The sequence below is a fragment of the Struthio camelus genome, chromosome 2 (genome assembly GCF_040807025.1).
Source record: "Struthio camelus isolate bStrCam1 chromosome 2, bStrCam1.hap1, whole genome shotgun sequence".
Taxonomy (NCBI): domain Eukaryota; kingdom Metazoa; phylum Chordata; class Aves; order Struthioniformes; family Struthionidae; genus Struthio; species Struthio camelus.
Window position 1 is genome coordinate 47,792,221 of NC_090943.1, and position 19,385 is coordinate 47,811,605.

At 44.4% G+C, this 19,385-nt stretch overlaps 1 protein-coding gene across 1 annotated transcript in view; it reads right to left on the reverse strand.

Moving 5' to 3' along the window:
• The window catches only part of TRIM71 (tripartite motif containing 71), a 62,173-nt gene extending 43,251 nt beyond the window's left edge, over nt 1-18,922 (reverse strand). Inside the window, exons 1-3 of the mRNA XM_068935527.1 lie at nt 18,900-18,922; nt 18,633-18,751; nt 17,560-18,492 (exon numbers count right to left, since the gene is read on the reverse strand). Coding sequence (XP_068791628.1) covers nt 17,560-18,450 — 891 coding nt within the window. The 5' untranslated portion in view covers nt 18,451-18,492; nt 18,633-18,751; nt 18,900-18,922. The remainder of the gene's footprint in view (nt 1-17,559; nt 18,493-18,632; nt 18,752-18,899) is intronic.
• Between the last annotated feature and the right edge of the window lie 463 nt (nt 18,923-19,385).

A 19,385-nucleotide genomic window follows, 5' to 3' on the forward strand; every position in this document is an offset into this window, starting at 1 on the left:
CCTAAGCTACACATTCTATGACAAATTCTGCAGCACATGTTCAAAAACAAACAAAACACCACACCATCCACACACACACACTTAAGGCAGTCAGTCTGTTTCCTTAACGTGCAGTCTATCTTAATACATCCTAGTCACAAATTTCTGAGTCTTTGTTCCTAAAAAGCAAGCCTGAAAATCCTCAGAGCTAGGTTACGCATCTCCCCATGAATCACAAAACAGTTTTCAGCAACATACAGTTAATGAAAGCCAAAGCACCTGCTAGTTGGACAGGTAAGTAGGACTCCCTAACCCTTTCTGTACCTCTAGTATGCTAATACGCAGGACAGCCCTGTCAAGCTGATTCAACATGCCAAATACAAAGATGTTTTAAAAGCCAAATTGTTATCTGAAGCTCAGTGCACGTGCTGAGTTAAGTGCAAACATCCATTTTGCTCCGCTCCCTACACAAAAGCAGGGAAAGTGGATTCCAAAGTTCAAGCACCGCTACTGCAGAGGAAATGCTGAAATGAAACCTGAAAGTCTCATGCTAGCAATGGTTTCCACAATATTTAGAGTACTGAGTTCTTAGGCAGCTCTGCCACACCAGTACGATGCAAACTAGTCAGTGCTGCATCTCCTAACCATAGGTTCTTATTCCATCCTTATTCCATGAAGCTTTAAAACACAACAACACACTTCAGACAGCTATAACCATAGTTTATGGCCCTACTCAAAAATGAGGCCAACGAACAGGTTGTTGGATGTATATGGAAGGCTCTAACCCTGTATTATGTGACCATTTTTAAAGGAAGGGAGTAACATTAGTTCTTGTATAAGAACTATTTCAACTGCTGCTATTGCCTTCTTCTGTTCTCTGCTATTTATTATAATGCATACTACCAGGGGAAGGGTGGGGGGGGGGGGGAGGAAAGGAGAAAAAAGGGTGAAGTGCAGTGACTGCTACATAAATGCTAGCACCTAGACTGAAACATGCAAGCTGAGACGCCAAGGTACGAGACTGGCTCTCTTCTGTTTTGCATGTAACAAGATGACTTTCAGGCGAGCAAGTTAATTTCAGCTATCACAGAGTTTTACAAAGAGAGTTGAGTCCCATAACCACCCTACCAAACCCAAGCAGATTACCTTAAAAAACAAACAAACAAACCCACCCTTCCCCCAGGATTACAACGGCATTCCTAACTGCTGCAGATTATCGTTGTTCCAGATTTTATTCCTACGCTTAAAACCAGAAAATTCACCTCCCAGAACAGGAAGGAACTACTGTCCTCTATCAGCCTCACATAGTTATTCTTTTCTTGACAGTCACTATCTTCTTATACCATGATCCCCAAACACCAAGCACTGCTCAGATCAAAATCAGTTTTAATCCTAACCCTTTGTACTTGCGTTAAGAAGTCCAGTTTGCTCTCAGCACAAGTATTTCATGGAGCAGCAAGCCTCCAAAGTTTATCTAGAGCAACACTTTATTCCATTTGTAACGGCCCCCAGTGGCTTTCTTCAAGCAATAGCCAATAAAGGGGTTTATTTCATCAGTTTAGAAGTTGTGGAAGCAATGCTGTGAACACCACTGTGTTTAACTTGTTAGACCTCTAAAATGAAGAGCCCATTTCTTCCTTTGGGGGGGTGGGAGGGAGGGAGGCAGGCATTTCCCAGCCCTGGCTATGATTGATTAAAAAAATGGTTTAGGGAAACAGATAGGCAGAAGCAAGTGTAGGTCTTCCTTTCACATTTGAGAAGAAACATATCACGCTGTTGGCCCTCCGGTCACATTTGTGCTGTTTTTCCCCAGGACCATCTAAACAAGACAGATGTAGCCAGTATCCAGGCAGCAGCTGAAGCCTGAACACTAGAAAGGCACTCTTGGGTGGGGGATGGAAGGGAAAAGAGGGAGAAGAGAAGAGGAAGCCATTTGGCTATAAAAAGGATCTTTCTTTCCTGTTGAAATGCAATGGTAAAGAGTGTCAAAATGGCTTAAGGGTGGGGAGGTCAAACATGTTTTGAGATGTTAAAAACTCTTAAGTGTTTTCAAAAAAAAAAAAAAAAAAAAAGACCAAAAAACCTTAAGGTAGGGGTTTTTGTTTGTTCCTCCATTCAAAATACTTAGCCATCATAATAGCTGTAAGCAATTTTGAAGTTTGTCATCTGTTCACTTTCATCACAAATTAAAACATAATTATTTAGTTCAGATTTATCCCAATGAATCTTTCACTACGAAAATACTGAAGAAAGTAGTAATTTTCAGACATCTCTCATACACCCTCTTTGCCAATCCTTTCCCCTCCAGCAAACCTCCATTTTAAAATCAGTCACTACTAGCACTTACACAATCTGATTGATTCTGCAATAATACTTAAAGATCCTGGAGAATAGACATTAAATAGCACTTGCATTAAGGACACAGCATCAGTGCTCTACATAATACGCCTTGAATGTGTATGCCAAAATTAAACACAACATACCTTGATTTTTTGCTATTAAACTTAATATAGCAATTTTAGGAACCTCTGGGACTGTCATAACTATTGCCATTTCAATTCAAGAAGGAAATTTCAGAGCTCTTTTAAACCTTGTATGATTCATAAAGCTAGGCAATTAACAGTGCTTCCAAAAAGTCAAGATGTGAGGGAAAGCTTAGTAAAACTTATATAACATCTTTCAGCCTTTTCCATTTCCTCACTTTAAGTCTGCAAAAAGGAAGCTGCAAGACCATTATTACAGCTTGCACAGTGAAACCCCATTTGCATTGGCTACAGTACACTTCTAAGCGGTTTCAGAAAACCTTTTTTCTCTCCCCTCCAATTTTTTATCAGAATAATAAGGAGAATCCTCAGTTTCTCTTTTTCTACAGGACAGAGAATTTCACAATATCAAAATAACAGCCATGGCAGCACAGACCAGCATCCCAGAGCTCCCTTCTTTTCCTTACTGAAGGGAAGCCAGGCTTATCCTGATTCTCTCTTGGGCCCTGGTTCTATTGGGCTCAGGTTCTATTCTACAACAGCTCTCACAAGAGACTCCCCCCAAAACCACCAACTCAAGTTACAGGCTTGAAAGTCCATTCAAAGGAACAAGAAATTGGGATTTATGTCTGCCTCAGCTTTGAAATTGCATACAATAGGGATGCATACAACAGGGCAAAGCTGCTTTTCCACCCAGACTTCCACTCCTACACCCCATACTTTTTTTTTTTTGGGGGGGGGGGGGGAGGAGGAGAACAGGTCAGGAAAAAGGGAGACGACTGCTTTTGGGAGAGTGTTTTTGAGCTGTGATTTCTGAACAGATATTTCTCATCATGGAGTATAAGTTACAAATCAAGAAATTAATACCATTAGCTAATGTAGAGGTCAGCATGTTTTTGCCAACATGCTGGGCAATCCCACTCCCAACCACTGATGTCCTTTAATAATCTCATAAGCACTTTGTCTCTTTCTCAAGTTTCTATTCCTGCAGAAATTGTGTTTAGTGGACTCAGAAGACAGACTTCTCCCTCACTTGGGCAGATTTTAATCATGAAGTCTTTTCAGCTCCCACTTGGATTGGCTTGTTACAGTAAGAACCAGTATCAGGAATGTTCCTCAAGGCTAGTTTTATATTTGGCAGATTGACTGGCTGAAGAAATCGCCTTTCTCCCACCCACTTTCAGAAATCAGGTTCACTGTGCAGACATATGTTTGTGCCAGCACAACACAATGTTTACAGGAAGAGACAAGGCGGCTTACAGCAATAAAGGCATTCAGGTAGAAGCATAACTTCCCTCTCAGTCAGGGAGTCTTCCTGAATTAAGGTTTAATCATAGCTACCCCATACAGCATAGGCAACACTGAAGCAGCATTATGTGAAATAACTTTAGGGAAGCTGGCATGAAGAGTTATCAGAAACAGACCGATAACCTAACTTGACCCTCTTTCCCCAATTCCAAAGAATTCAGATTTCAACACTATCAACTTTTTTTTTTTTAAATTTGAATTTGGTCAAAACTAAGAGCAGTGTGCAATGCTCCGTCCATCACCTACTAGGTGTAAAGTTTAGCTTTTTCATTCTGACTTAGATTTACAACAAAAAAGGAATAGCTGTATCAATCAGTACTTAAACTTCACTCAGCATTTAAGCTATCCTAAGGAAATCCCAAGGCTGCCTCACCTCTGAATTTTTAACGTGGTTATTGAACACTAGAAGATGAAGTTTCAGTTCACATGTTCAGTGCAAAGGTCACAAGCTCTGCAAGACCATGATCAGAAACATTCCAGGGCAGTGTTGCTTAATTCATGGCAACAGCTTTATTTAACAAAAGCACTCAAGGAATGGTTTCCCTCCGTAACTCCATATGGGATCAAACGTGAAACAAGTCAGCTTACTCAGGGAAGTGGTTTCTTTGACCACATGAGAGCTGGGTGTTTGGAGAATTTGTTTGGTTGTTTCTTTTTGGTTTAAACTTTGATTTATAAGACCTTCCATTTTGAAAGCATTTCTACCTAATTGTAGAAAAAGAGCCGTGCCATACATATTTGGCAGGAATTTCTCCCTCACCCAGAGCAAGACAGGGATAAAAAGGGAGGGGGGGGGGGGGGGAACAACAACCTCCACACCAGGACACTGAGAGTCACTTCTTTAGGAGAGTATCTTTCAGCAACAGCCATTTGCTCTTAGTGAGCTGGTGGCAGCAGTTTGCCTAGGTCAGACAGAGGTCTCCGAAGAGATGAATTTCCTTTTCGAGATCCCAAGTTCAGCATTCTACATCCTTCCACGTCATGCTGCACAAAAGGCATGGGCTAGTTCATCAAAAAACGTGCATCTCAAATAAGTTACCAGATCTACTACTGTGGAACTAACCTTGAATATTTTCCCCTACCTTCTGTCCTTACGGCGAGAGACTACCCAGTGGTCAAAGAACCTCTGCCACAGGAGCCAAAAGGAAGAATTGCCAACCTATATCCAAAACGAGAATCTACTAAATACAGTTGGCAACTATTTCTTTACACACAACTTGGGAAAATTTATACCAACAAGCTTTGCCTGTAATGAAACCATAAACCACAACATGGAATGAGATGCTAGTTCTCAAAGCAAGGAATAAACTGAACGCTGTCAGTTCCCCCAAAGCTATTCTTGCTTCAAATTTGAGTACTTCAACCAGAATCAAACACTTATTGTAAGTGGTTCAGCAGATTCATCCCAATGTAAGCCATACACAAATGCATATGCATTTCTGAAAGAAGGTAACTGTTCTTTCACATGCTAAGGAACATCTGAAGTAAACAAGATTCCCAAAACAGCCTATCAAACTAGTGAATCTCTCATCTGGTGTTAAAATATTTGAATAGCACATAGCAACCTCACCTGACAAGCATCACTACCCTCTTTTTTAGCATTTGTTTTCACTTTTACATACAACACTTCCTTTCCCATCTACCCCCAGCTTATTAGAAGAGTTCCCATTTTTTTCCCCTCCTTGGATGTCATTAAGGGAAACTTAAACTTCAGACACCATTTTACTTATGTGTTTTGCTTTTCGTCTCTTCTAGTCATGTTGATATTAAAAAAATAATGTTAGGAAGAGTTTAAGACAGCATGGAAAAGCCTGAAAGAGGTCCTAATTCAGGACATAAATAAATTAAAATGGAAAGACACCTTGTGCACAAGTAACTCTAGAACTGCATACCACAGAGCTTTGTGTTTTCTTCCAATACAGCTATATTGTACGTCCATGCTAAAGGTACAGAGGCAACTGGCTGGTTCTGTTTAAGCTTTCTCCATCTTGCTTTGCCTGCACAAACACTTGTGTCACCGCTTCCCCCTAATGAATCCACTCAAATGATGTGAGGACCCCAGGTGGGATCCAGGTACAGAAAGTCGCATTCAGCAGCTTGAGCTCCTTAGTAGCAGCCTCATTCTTCACTAAATGGTGTAGCCTGACCTTAAGAAAAAAAAAAAAAAATCAGTTTCAGAAGTGACACTGTTTACAGAATGAAGACACTAACCTTGAATTGTATTTACAATGAAAAAGCTAGGGAGTAGTTTAACAAGATAAGTGACATCTGTAAAAATTATGGTCCTTTTAACAGAAAAGGGACAGAGTCTGTTCAGTGTCTAAGGACTGAAAAATATGAAAATGAAGCTGTAAACTGAAAGCATAGACCAAAGCGAAATTGTTTCAGCACAAAGTAAGCTTCATGTTAACATTGGCACTTTTAAACTAAGGCTCTCCTATTCCTACAAAGCTTTTTTGGCATGACCAGGACAAGAACACTAGTAAATACTATCAGTAATCATGTACTACTTGAACTCGCGTCACTGATTCATAAGCATAGGTGCAGTAGTGAAAGAACTGACAAGAAAGCAGTCAGGTGTAAAAGCAGCCTTTGGCACTAATCCAAGTCCGAGTGTACAGTATGCCACTACAACCTTAAGCAGCCAGCCAGCCCAACTACTCCGCAAGTCTTTCCGAAGACACGCTGACCTCACCTATATCCAGTCAATGCCAAAGGCTCATGCAAAGGGATGAGTGCGTACCGTGTCAATTTTAACTACGCTGCCACAGAACTTCCTGCAGATTTTGTCTAGTTCTTCTAAAGAGCAGCTGTCTTCCTAGATCATAAAGGAATTTGCCAGTTACAGCTAATATCACTGTATGCAACCAAAGCCTACAATTGCTCCTCAGAAGTATTATTTTAAGACTAAAACCACTCCCATCCATTTCAGCTAACTGTTCAGCTCTGAAGCTAAATGACAACAATGCAAGATGTCAACACTGGTAATTCTCAGGTGGCTAAGCATTTTGTGCACAACAGGCTCTCTCCTAATTAAGGAGGGTCAAGAAGAGCTAAAGAAGGAGAAAAGAAGGTGTCTACAGTCAATGCTTAAACAGGTATTTTGCAAATAATCCCCCCAAAGAGTCAGTCACCTTGCTTCACCCTAAGAGCAAAGCAGCCCCTCCAAGGAGAATGCAAGTCCCCCCCATTCAGGCTCACATGAACATTTGCCTGGGAGGTTTTCCCTTTTTCTTTGCTACAAACACATACAGAATCAGACGTGCTCTAGTAAATTAGTCCGGCTTGACACAGCTGCTACTGTTTAGAGAATAGTTCAGATTTTCAAAGGTATTTACTGAACCACTTTTTGACAAGATGCAAAGACAAGACAGTATCCCCTTTGCCAGAGAGGCAGTAACACGAAGATAAAATAGTGCTTGTTTTGACTAGTCTACAAACTTGATTGTAGACTACAGACTTTGGTCGTCTACAAACTCTCCCATTAAGTATATCAAGTTTGTATACATTTGCGGGCTGTTCCTGGCAAGAAGGCCTCTCAGGAGTGGCCCACAGCTCAGAGAAGCTGGCCTTCCAGGACAAACGTGCTGGACACGTAGTGGAAATCTGCTCTCAAGACCTTCCAGGCTTGCTTCCACTTACTTGCAAACTGCTTAGACTGCCCACAGACCTCCACGTTAACAGTCACACCAACAGTGATGCAGTGTACCTCAAGTAAAGGAGCCATGCTTCAGCAACAGATAACTAAAAGGTCTTATGTTGGCCATCTCTGCTTTAGTAAGAGGCTCAAAGTGCTTGAGAAAACAGGTAATGCTAAAAGAGCAAGAGCTATCAGGAAACAGCACTGTCAGTTTAAAATATATATTGTCTAAAGAAGAGCAGCAGCTCTCTTCCTTAGGAAATCAAGGAAAGGTCACATTGTTACTTTCCTGGGCATTTGGTCAGTAGCCACTATTTCTAAGCCTAACCTAACTCCTAATTTCTAGTTCTAAACTAATCAAGAGTTCCAGGATAGTTCAAGAAAATATGTATTTTTATTAAAAAGTTATCACTGTATTAAGTACAAGAGCAGCACTGGGAGGACTCTGGGACTTCACTACTTCCATAGTTCCTTTGCGCTACATCTCCGGCAGTTCTCTAGCTAATTAATAATATTTCGGTTATTTCTTTCAGGGTAGAATCCACTCTATACCATTGCCTAACATCTCTAGCTCTGCATTAAAAAGAAAAAAACAAAACAAAAGAGCCACAAACAGTCCCTTCCTTTCTGCCCAAAAGGTATTTTTCCTTCTCCACTTAAAAAAAGCTTTCAACAGAAGTTGATACCAAATACATTGTGTTGGGACACCTTTGTGTCATGTTGCAGCTGTTTCTATATTAACTAGAAGGGGGGAAAAATGGTATTTGCCATTTGTTCAGCCTTATATTCAATCTACAGTTCAGTACAGAATTAAGTCATCTGCACAACAGTTTCCATAACTTGAAAACACTCCAGTGTGAGAAGTGCAACTTAATTTTCCCCTACAAATGGTTACATTGTTCTCTGCAGAGAGATGGTTCTGGCAACAGCTTTGGCTAGCTTGCCTATCAGTTATCAATTAAAGAAAATCTGGTTTCTCATTTGCTCATCTAGCCGCAAAAAAAACCTTTGGTTTAGGATACATTCAGTCAGCTCATTTGGCAACTAGCTTCTTACAGAGAAGTCATGCCTTTCTCAAGTAACATCCTTGTATGGATCAAGTATTCTTGAAATTTGAGTGACTTTGTCTAGCAGCCTGCAGACCCCCTTCACGCTCCAACTTCAATGTATTAAATCTCCAGTGCCTCTGGGCACACCATATATAGCAGTGGGGGCGGGGTGGGCTACAGGGGGGAATTTAACTCTTTACCAACATTACTTTTAAAGGGAAAATAAAGGCTTGGAAGCATGATGATTCCTTTAGTTCTGTAACAAACCCTTCCTCAAAGTAAGGGATTCCTACAGCTTCATATAGACACACACATACCCATGTACACATACATATATACACCCTACTTAGTGTTTTAGAATTACACAGTTGACTTCCAAACCACAGAAAGACAGAGTAATAGCAAGACCCTAGAAGCCAAGGGATCTTTATCTCTCATACCCTGAAATCACCTGACCTGACATTATTCAAAGTTACAGAAGATCAGGAGTAGTAACCTTGTCAGGTTAACAAGGAGCAGTACTTACTAGTTCACTGCCTATTCACAGTCCGTACTACCAAGCCTCATAAGAGAATAGTATTCTCGAACCCCTTGACGCAGCACGAAGTTGGATTACAAAGCTTAAAGGCATCTATAATGCAGACAGCTTTCAAGTTTTGCTTACGCCAAAGATTTAAGGCTAGAGATTTTTATATTGTAAGCTTTACTCATGCCACTTGTACTGTCAGACAGTTGTCAGACCACTGAATGGAAAGGGGAGGGGGCATTTGAAGTCTGGTAGCTGACATTTTCCCTAAACAATAGTTTGCTTTTTGTTAACCAAGAGCAGCTGAACAAAAGCCTGCATAAGATTACTCTTCTAGTGTGTTTGCCACTCTGGACAGCAAGTATCTAATCATATAAACAGAATTACTCCCCCCACCCACCCCCAAACAAAACCAAAAAACACACAAGACAACAGGAGATGAGGGGAAGATACAGCAGCATGCTGTGACATCAGAAATCAAATTTAAACAGGATTCTCGGATGCCGAGTCTTACAAGTCCCTGCCAGCCCCTTAATCTAGCTGAACGCAGCATTTAGAAATCATGTACATCGTAAACCTTAAGCAGGGAAAGGAAGTATTTACCGTAGATGGTAGTTTAAAAACACTGGCTATCCACAAAATGTATCGGATGGATATGTAATACCAGCAAACAACTAGAAGAGATATGGTTTAGCAAACTTGACCAGACACCTTTAGATATTTTGACTACATATGAAATCCAGTGCTAAAAGGAGGGGGGGGGGGGGGGAAGAGGGGGAGAAAGGACGCAACACAGGAAATTTAGCTATTACCTTTAGCTCACGGAGAACAGCATTCACCCTTCTCCCCCTAAAGGGACTCTGATCCAAGAGCAGGCAGTCTGGATTTCGACAGTCCTGGAAAATACTGGTACTGCAAGCAGCCTTGGCGATTACTTATATGTGATCTTAGTTAGTGAGGATTATACCATAGTAACTGACAGCAGAGAAAGAGATGCAGCTACCAAGGTAATTATAGAAGGACAGCAGCCTTTGGTTGGATTAGTTTGTTCCTTTCAGAAGTGACTTTAAGGTATTCCATATGTTTGTCTTCTGTCAGCAGAGACTACTTCTCTTTTGTCATTACAGACTATTTCCACAATAGCATTCACGGCATAGTTCTCTCTCCTCCACCATTTTAAATATTCAATTCTGAAACAACTCTTCAGACTGATTTTCATCACTGCTAGTGAGACAAGTTTAGAGATTGTCTCAAGCTGCTTTCCTAGCGCTAGAAGATAAGCCATTTTCCTCAAAGTCAGCACCAGTGTGAAGGCATAGCACAGCATACTGAACTGTAAAATGAAAAGCTTCCGATTTAGAGACTCCCCCTCCCCCAAACAAAATCTCTCGGCTAAAGTCTTAGTCATATCAAAAATTTCACCTACATGCATAGGAAAACTTCTGATCAGACACCACCCCAACAAGCTCCCAGTCTGATTTTTCAGAAATGCATGTTATACACTCAGGTGAAATAATAATCAGTTAGAAGACTTGGGAGCTCATTTCTTACAGCTGAACATTTAACTATGAATTGATTTCTATGAAGAACTGTCAATATTGTACACGTATCCAGAAGACAACCACAGCATGACAACACAGAAGACACATACATAAACGAGCCACATCTCCAGAGCAAGTTTACTAGAGTTTACTCCCTTCCATGCTGAAAAGCCAAACCATTCAAAGCAACTACCATTTCTAATTCTTAAACGAGAGATTATTAGCTACAGACTCCAGTGTTGGCAACTTGTTATTTTGTTGAGGGGTAGTAGAGCAGGGACAAATAGTTCCAAGTCAAAAGCCTGTTAAGAAAAGAAAAATAAAGAACTCTTACTCCTTTCCACTTAAAATTTTGCTTCTGTAAGATGGAAGGGGAAAGGAGGACACAGATAAAGTTATTCAAAACAATACTGCACTGGAAAGACGATTTTAAACTCAAGATGGAAAACCGAAAGTCAGCAGACAGAAGTGCTCCAATCCTTTGATACGTTTTTGTTCTATTCCTGTGAGTTTCTAAGTTGATTTTGGATGCACATATGCAATGCATTAGAGGAGGACAGACAATACCCATCCCACCCATGTGTCCCTTGAACAGTCAGGGAAAGCACTGAACAGTCCACAGAAGAGCTGCAGCTGAGTCCATGCACAAGAACATCTAGTACAAGGACATAGGTCTAATATTTTTTGAAATCCAGGATATTGTTACATTAACCAATATTTACGCTGTCAACCAGTAGTCCCCTTTGCATCCAATATTTTTACATTTTATGAGGACCTGAGTGATAGTGTAGAAGTTAATACAAATTATGTACTACATAATTATGATCCAAGATTACATTTGGAACTGCTATATTGAAAGTGGATTATGGCTAAAGACAATAATCCCCTTCTCTGAAATCTTATCTGTTGTAACATTAGCCTTGCCTTCAGTGCATTGTTCCTACAGCTTAAGATCTGCACTCCCAATGTGGCACAATTCTTTGTCGGATGGAAAGACACCAGCAACTTTTCCAGTAAGTGAGTATGGGAGAAGAGCTAGGAAGAGATGAGGTCAAGACAGTTTTGAAAGAGGAACGATACCTCTTAACTTTAAGAGGGTGGAACTAAGTAGTTTTCCCTCTAAGGAAGCATGGTCTAGCAGACACGTTTATATGCTCCGAAGACTAAGGTGAAAGGATAAACTCCTACACAAAGCGTGAGACAAAATTCACAAGTCAGCCTCTTTTAAAGCCACAAGATGAAGCATATCTTATATAAGACATTATGGTATTGGCAAAAATGAAGTAATAAGAAAGGAAAATTAAATTCTTATTATACAGCAGCTTCATGTTTATTGCATGCACATCTCCGGTCCTACTTTCTCAAGACAAAGTATTACAATCTCAAAAATTTGCACTATAGTCAGCATATAAATTTCAGAAACCAAGAGTATCAGTACAGTAGAAAATATTCTCCAAGTAAAACAGACCATAAAGAAAAGTCAACTGGAAAACCAAGGTAATTCTGTTGCTTCCAACTTTTACTTGCTGATACGGTCTGAATCCATGCTTAATTAAGCCAATACTATAATGATATTGGATTACAGTGAAGCTTTTCCTGGTGATATTCACCCTAAGATGTTGAGAATACTTGAATGTCAGTGATATCAGAGCTGGAGGGAGAAGGGAAAGGTTTGCTTCTGTCCACTGTGATATTAAAATTCTGTTTCAAGACCAGTAAAATTTGTGTTCTGCCTTACAGAACAGAAGCAGGATGCCTTTACATCCAGGGAAGTGACAGGAGTTACAATGGCATGCTAGGGAAAGGGGTATCAGGGAAGAAGACAGCAAGGCAGACTACTCTAGGAGGTAACCTGCTTAGCACCAAACATCTTAAGATTTTGTGTGGGGAAGCAAAAAGAACCAAGAAGTACTGTGAAATTAGAGATTAAAACCCTTCCTCACTCAGAAGATGTTAAGTTCATCTTATACAGACCATGCATGTAGGAAGCAACTCGAGAGTCTTGCTTTCTTCATTTGGGGGGGGACGGGGGGGGGGAGGGGGGAGAAGAGACACCTACAAAGGAGCATCAGCAACTGAATTCAAGGTTTTGTTTTCAGATTGGGAATTGCACGTGCCTTCTGATATCAAGACACAGTCAAGTATGATACATGAAAGGTGCATCTGCATACAGTTAACTGACAAAGTATATGCAAAACTTAAGTATACATGATCTAGACAAATGTTTATTTCCAGTATAAGTTCTCCTATTGAGCTGAAGCTATAGCAACCACAACAACTGCAACACAATACAATGTTGTATATTAAGACCGGTGTCTGCAGGATGCACTCCTAAAGATTTTAATCATTTAGTTCAGAGAAAAAAAAAAAAAAAATCTAAGCATTAGAAGAAAGGAGCAGCAAGATGCTGCATGATGTACCACATACTGCAGTTAAACAAACAAATCTTCTCTACAAGACAGACAAGCGTGGACACAGACACATTCCCTTTATGCTAGCCAATCGTCTTGGTGAGACTTTCAGGTAGACCATGCAAAAACATCATCATGCAAAGTTGAGAGTTTGGCCGCAATGGCAAGCCATAACTATGATTCATTCCTAGGCACACAGTTCCTTCTTTTTCCTCATATCAGTTCCATTTCGGCCAGATTTTATTTAAATAAGTTTATACTAAGTCCAGAAGAAGGGGAAAGGAGATAAGTTGCTTTCTACCAGACTGAGTAGCACATAATCAAGCCCAGGGAAAAGGCAGCAAGAAGCAATATCCCTTTCCTTCAGCAGCCATGAGATGTTAGGACAGCAGCTCACGACTATTGTGAAACGAGAGCTTTACCCTACATCAAAGTCTCTTCGGCATAAATTCAATTAGCAAATTTAGTCAAGGCATTTGATTAGTAGCCTTCAGTTGAGCTAAGAGTTGAGTTATGTATGTGTAAGGGACAGAGCTAACTTTCAAAAGTTGTCTTCTGTCTGTAAGACAAAGTATGATTTTTAGACTACAAAAAAGACAGTAAGTTGAAGAATATTTGCAACACTAGGATTCAAAATAGCTAGAAACAGGTACTCTTAAAAATCAGTTTAACAAGTTCATTCGTTCCTTTTCAACAGTAACTTAGTATAGGTGATTCTAAACATTTTTTTTTGGGGGGGGGGGGGGGAGAAGGAAGGTAGAAAAAGTTGAGTTTTCACAACTGACAGTTCTGCATCCAAGTTGAATTGCCTCTCACATGCAAACCGCTGACAAAATGGGAGAGCGGATTACCAGGTAACCTGAGGGTAGGATCTTCATTTTAGTGCACAGAAACTGAACTAGCATAGATATCAAAATATGAAACCAACAGCATTCTGTGCAATTCCATCCAGTTCTGCCCATATGCACACTGATACCTCCATGAGCCAATTCAACTTATTGATCTGACAAGAAACTTCATAATGAGTTTGTGATCCAATCCGATCAGTAAAGAATCTGGCCAAAGCTGGAACTGAAGCAACCAAAGGAGAAGTTAAGTGTTGCTAAGGGCAAGGAGAGAAAGAATCAAAAACTCCTTTCTTGCAGTGGCTGTGAGCCTCTGTGTTACTGCGTTTTGCCTTGTGGTCCCTGAATTACTTGTAAAATGGAATCTGTGAGGCCACAGTCCTTAGTTCTCATACTAAGGGATCACAGGCCAGTAAGTTCACTGTCAATTTGGCAACTCTGGCACTTGCCCTAAAAAGGATTAGAAGTCTGCTACTAAAGCGTTTTATCATCACCACTGCTACCAAAAAAGCGATATTAACTAAAACATCTAGCAGATGAGAATCTGCATAAAGGGAAACCCCACATTATTTAACTGAAGACATGTTGTCTGTTCCATTTTTGTAACAGCAGTCATTTGAATGCAAGCAGTTTCATCTATCGGACCTGTAAGTAGCTTACAGCAGTTGCAATGTTTTCTAGGCATTTATTTTGGCTTGCAGTCGCTATTGACAATTCTATGAAAAGAAACATAGAGGTGCTCTCTCTTCCAGTCCAAGAGAGGAGACTATCATCAGACAGTGAGGTCTCAAATGGCAAGCAAATGACCCAGGTTTTAACAGTAGCTCTACGACAGGAATAGGAAGACCGGCCTTTGCCTTTTTGCAGGAATATACAGCCTTCACCTTCTTTCCTTTCACAGATCACTGTAGTATGCCCAGACCTTATCAACCCTGAAAACAGTGCCCAGAGTTCCATATTCTTTAATGCTTGCCATTACAGTATCAGCCAATATTGCTGCCAAGTTGTCAATGATGAACGTGCGCGTACTCATAGCACACAACAGGTTAGTGTTGCTTCACATGAGTCAACAGCAACTCAACTAAAGAAAAGGCTCAATATATTCCAGTAAAGAGTTTAAATCTTCCTTTCTCTGTACTGAAAGGATGAGCAGCCATGCAGATTTTGCAAATCTGTACTTGTAGGCTTGTTTTGAGACTTGAAATACTCAAAAACCTAACCATCCACAGTGCTATTCTCTTTCACCCAAGGGAGTCTCAAAATGGGAGCAGAGGAGGGGGGAGAGGAGGGAGCGGACAGTGCTTCCCCGGAGGTTGGGAGTAAAGACCCAGGAAAATCAGAGAATCGGCAAGAGCCGAAAGGTGGCAAATGTTTGAAGGACAGAGTATTGGGTGCTAGAAGAAGAGGCAGAGAACAGAAGGAAGCTGGCTGCTACAGCTCAGAGAAGCCCTAGGAACAGGGTCAGTCAAGCTCCTTGGAGCCTATCTCAGACAGGGTGGGGGAACAGAACAGATCCTGGGGAAGGAGAGCTCTGCATTTGAGAAGTAGTTGCAGCAACTCATAGCTTAGATCTGCCTGTGCTTCAACTCACCTTCATAACACGAATGGACTGTCCTGCTCTGTGACCAAACACCAGCTTTTTTTCCACTTCTATATTGAACAGACTCACCATTTGTAACTACTGTGATTAAGGTTTCAAGCTGCCACTCCAGCCTTGCTTTGTAGGTTAGTTTAGCTGTCTAATGGTGTAAAAGCAAAGTATTTAGTGTATCATTTAAGCACTCTCTCAGAAGGCTGCCTTTCTATTAGTATTCCTTTTACGAGGCTGTAAATAGCATTTAGAATTAAACAAGCAATAACCCTCACTGTTTTGCAGCCACCCTTTCCTCAAAAATTGCACATCTTGCTGATTTTTAGCAAAAGTTAGGAACAGTTTACTGTAAGTCTAACTATCACAGTCAATAAGTTCTTCCCAAAAGTCTCCCACCGAGTTAATAAAGACTTGCAAATACCGATCGGGCACACCCACATTAAGGAACCACCAAAACTCACCAAGCAAAAAACAGTAGATCATTAATTTGCACAATAAAAATCTTTTCTCAACCCAGGGGAAGGCTCAAGTCTTGTTTTAAGAGTAGGCAGTTTTAAGAGGACATCCCAACCTAATCTTAAAAAGACATTTCCCCTTTTCCAAGCACCCTTTTGAAACGGGGAAAAAAAAAAAAACTAAAATAGCTTGTTTAATTATTTTACAAGTTACTTCTAGAGAAGCTGTACAGCTAGCAACCTCTCCCCCTTATTTCACTTGATACACTTCAATAGCAAGTTTTATGACAGACTGCACTGATAACAAAAGAACTCAAAGCTTCTTAGCCAATACCACACGTCCAAAACTGTAGACCAAAAATGGAGAAATATAATTGTTTGGCATAATTAATTCCATTCCAGCACTCGCTTTTACATGTGTTCTTTAGGTGGTCCACTACTAAAAAGATACTTAAAGCGGAAAAGGCTGTAAGCCACCCAACTGCTTATGAGATTTCCCCCTCCCCCCCCCCGATTCCTGTCCCTCAAGCATTCCCCCAACCTATTTTAAAGGGTTTTTTTTTTCCCCCACCAAATACACACATTCTGTTCTCTGTTGCTAACGAGTGAGGAAAAAACCCCGCTCTTGCAGGTTTTCTAGAAAATTGTTACAGTAGCATAACAAGAGTTAGGAAAACTGTCCTTGCAAACTGAAATTAAAGATGTCAGTACATTTCACTAGGTTAAGTGGTTTTACGTACTAATTAAGCATCCACCCGACAGGAAGTTTTCTTCTCCTGTTCTATCTTCAGACAAGGAGCTTCTCCTCTAAAGCAGTTTGTTTGCTGTCCTATCCCATACTGGGAGCAAACCACCCCGCACAACCAAGGTCTCGAAAAATCCCACCAAGGGCACCCTGTTTCGACCCCCGTAACTAAAGGGGGACAAGCAGAGCGCCACTGACCAGTTTCGGATGAAAACCAAGTCCCTAAGGACCACAGCGAGAAACTACGTCCCAGTGAGACTTAAGACACTTTCAGCACATTTTGAAGCAGCAGCAGCCTCGCTTCTAGATCTGCGAAACAATACTCAAGAATCGTATTTCTAAAATAAAGACTACAGGGAAGCAACAGAACAAAACAAAACAAGCTGCCGACACCAAGTTCCTATTTTCATGTTAAAGCTCTCCTTTGTACCACAGGGGCGGCTGAAGCGTTAGCCGAAAGCAGGGGATGCAGCCAGCACGGACGGGGGGGGGGGGGGGGGGGGAAGCTCTTTGCCGATTTACTGCCTCCGTGAGGGAGGCGAGCCCAGCGGCAGCCAGACCAAGGCACCCCCGGGCCCGGGGCCGCCCCAGCGCCCCTTCCCCGCCCAGCACCACCCCGCCGGCGAGCGGGAGGCGGCCCCGCGGCCACTCACCACCACCACCACCTCCTCCTCCTCCCAGGCAGCGCGGGGGGCGCCGCCGCCTCGCCGCACACCCGCCCGCGGCCTCACCCGAGGCGGCCCCGCGCTGACCGTTACCGGCCGTTACGGGGGGGGGGGGGGGGGCGCTAGGCGGAGCCCCTCCCCCCGCCCGGGCAGGCTGAGGAGAAGCCGCCGCCGGCGAGCTCGGCGGGCGGAGGGAGCCGCCTCGCCTCGCCGCCCCTGGGGGCCGGGGCGGGCGGGGGCCCCTCTGGCGCCCGGGCGAGAAGCCCCGGCTGCACCGCGGGGGTCGGCGGTCACCGCTCGCCGTCCGCGGCGCGGACTCACCTCGTCGTCGTGGTGCTGGCAGTAGCTGGCCCGGTCGGGGAAGACGGAGAGGATGTTGTAGGGCGAGGCGGGGTAGGGCGGGCTGAGGGCGAGCGGCGCGGCCGGGCCGGCGACGGCGGGGCCGGCGGCAGCGGCGGCGGTGGCGGCGGCGGCGAAGCGCTCGATGAAGTGGTCCTTGGTGAGGCGGACGCGCTGGTGCGCCCGCACGCAGTTGTCGCACAGGTGCTCCTGGCAGTCGAGGCAGCGGGAGCTGGCCGCGTTGCCCTCGTCGCAGGAGCTGCAGCGCGGCTCGCCCTGCCGGCTGTGCGGCCGCCGCAGCAGCAGCGCCGCCGCCGCCGAGCCGCCCGCCGACGACGCCGACGTCGAGGAGGGCGCGGAGGCAGCGGCGGCGGCGGCGGGCGAGGAGCCGGCGCGGTGCGGCGGCGGCGGGCGGCCGTGGTGGCGGTTGTTACCACCGGAGCCGGCGGCCGGGCCGGAACCGGCGGCGCGGCCGTTTTTCTGCTCGTCGGCGGCGGCGGCGGCCACGACGACGACGTCCAGCAGGTTGCTGAGAAGGAAGTTGGAAGAGGGCAACGCGTCCATGCCCGAGGGCTCCGAGATCACCACCTTCTGGTCGCAGATGGGGCAGCGCAGCTTGAGCGCGTCCCCCGCGCCGGGGTGCCGCTGCGCCTCCAGGCACTGGCGGCAGAAGGCGTGCAGGCAGGGCAGGACGTGGAGCCGCCGCGGCGGGGCCCCGCAGGAGGAGCCGCCGCCGCCGCCGCCGCCCGAGGAGCCGGAGGTCTGCGAGGAGGACGACGAGGTGGAGGAGTTGGAGGAGAGGGGGGCCGGCGAGCCGCACATCTCCTTGCACAGCGGGCAGATCTGGAAGTCAGACTCGGGAAACGAAGCCATTTGCGACGGGCCTGGCGCGGGGGGTGGAGGGGAGGCAGGATGCTGTGGAGGAGGAGGAGGAGGAGGGGGGAAGAAAATGTATGGGCCCCCTCACCCCAAAAAGTGGGGAGGGGGGGAAGGAGGAGGCGGGGGGGGGGTGCTCGGAGCCGAGAGGGGAGAACGTAGTTTTGCAAACGGCTTACGAGCAAGCTGGCATCGATTAGTCGTTTTGCCAAGTGGGATCGATTGGCCGGTTTTGCAAATACGGTGTCATCGATCCGGCGGTCCGCAGGGAGCTGGGTCCTCGCCTCGTACCTCGCTGCTGGGGGGGTGGGGGATTTTATTTTTGGTATCAAGGTGTAGCCGTCCCGTTCTCTCTCAGCAAATGGATCCTCTTCCCCTCCATGTACTTAACCCCCGATCCCCCGTTGCATTAGACAAATTGTATCGATTCCCAGATTAGTCAATACCTGACACAGTCTTCTCATTTCCCCCTTGGGTCAGCAGTTTGACAACGTGGTTTGGTTACTTGTCTTCTTCCTAAACAGAAAGTGCATGGGCGCCAATCGCATCCAGCGGGGCCGGACCTCTCCGTCCGCCGGGCTCGGCTCCGGGTCGCAGCAGGGCCGGAGGAGGGGTCGGGGCGGCAGTGCAAGTCCCCGGCCGGGCTCGGAGGGGCCGAGCGGCGAGGACGCGGGCGGGGGAAGCCGGCTTAAACTCAAGTTTCACTCTGTCTTCTTGGGGCGTTGGGTTTTTGATTTTTCGTTTCCCCCCCCCTCTCCTCCTCCTCCTCTTTGCCTTTAAACCTGTGCTTGTCGGGGGGGAAGGGGAAATCTCGGCTCAGTTCCCCCTCCCCGGTTTTGCAATCCAGGGCAGCTCTAGGAGAGAGAGAGGCACTGAAACACAGTGGCCAGGCAGACTTCTCCGGCTCCAGTCCTCCCCCGCCGACGCCTGCT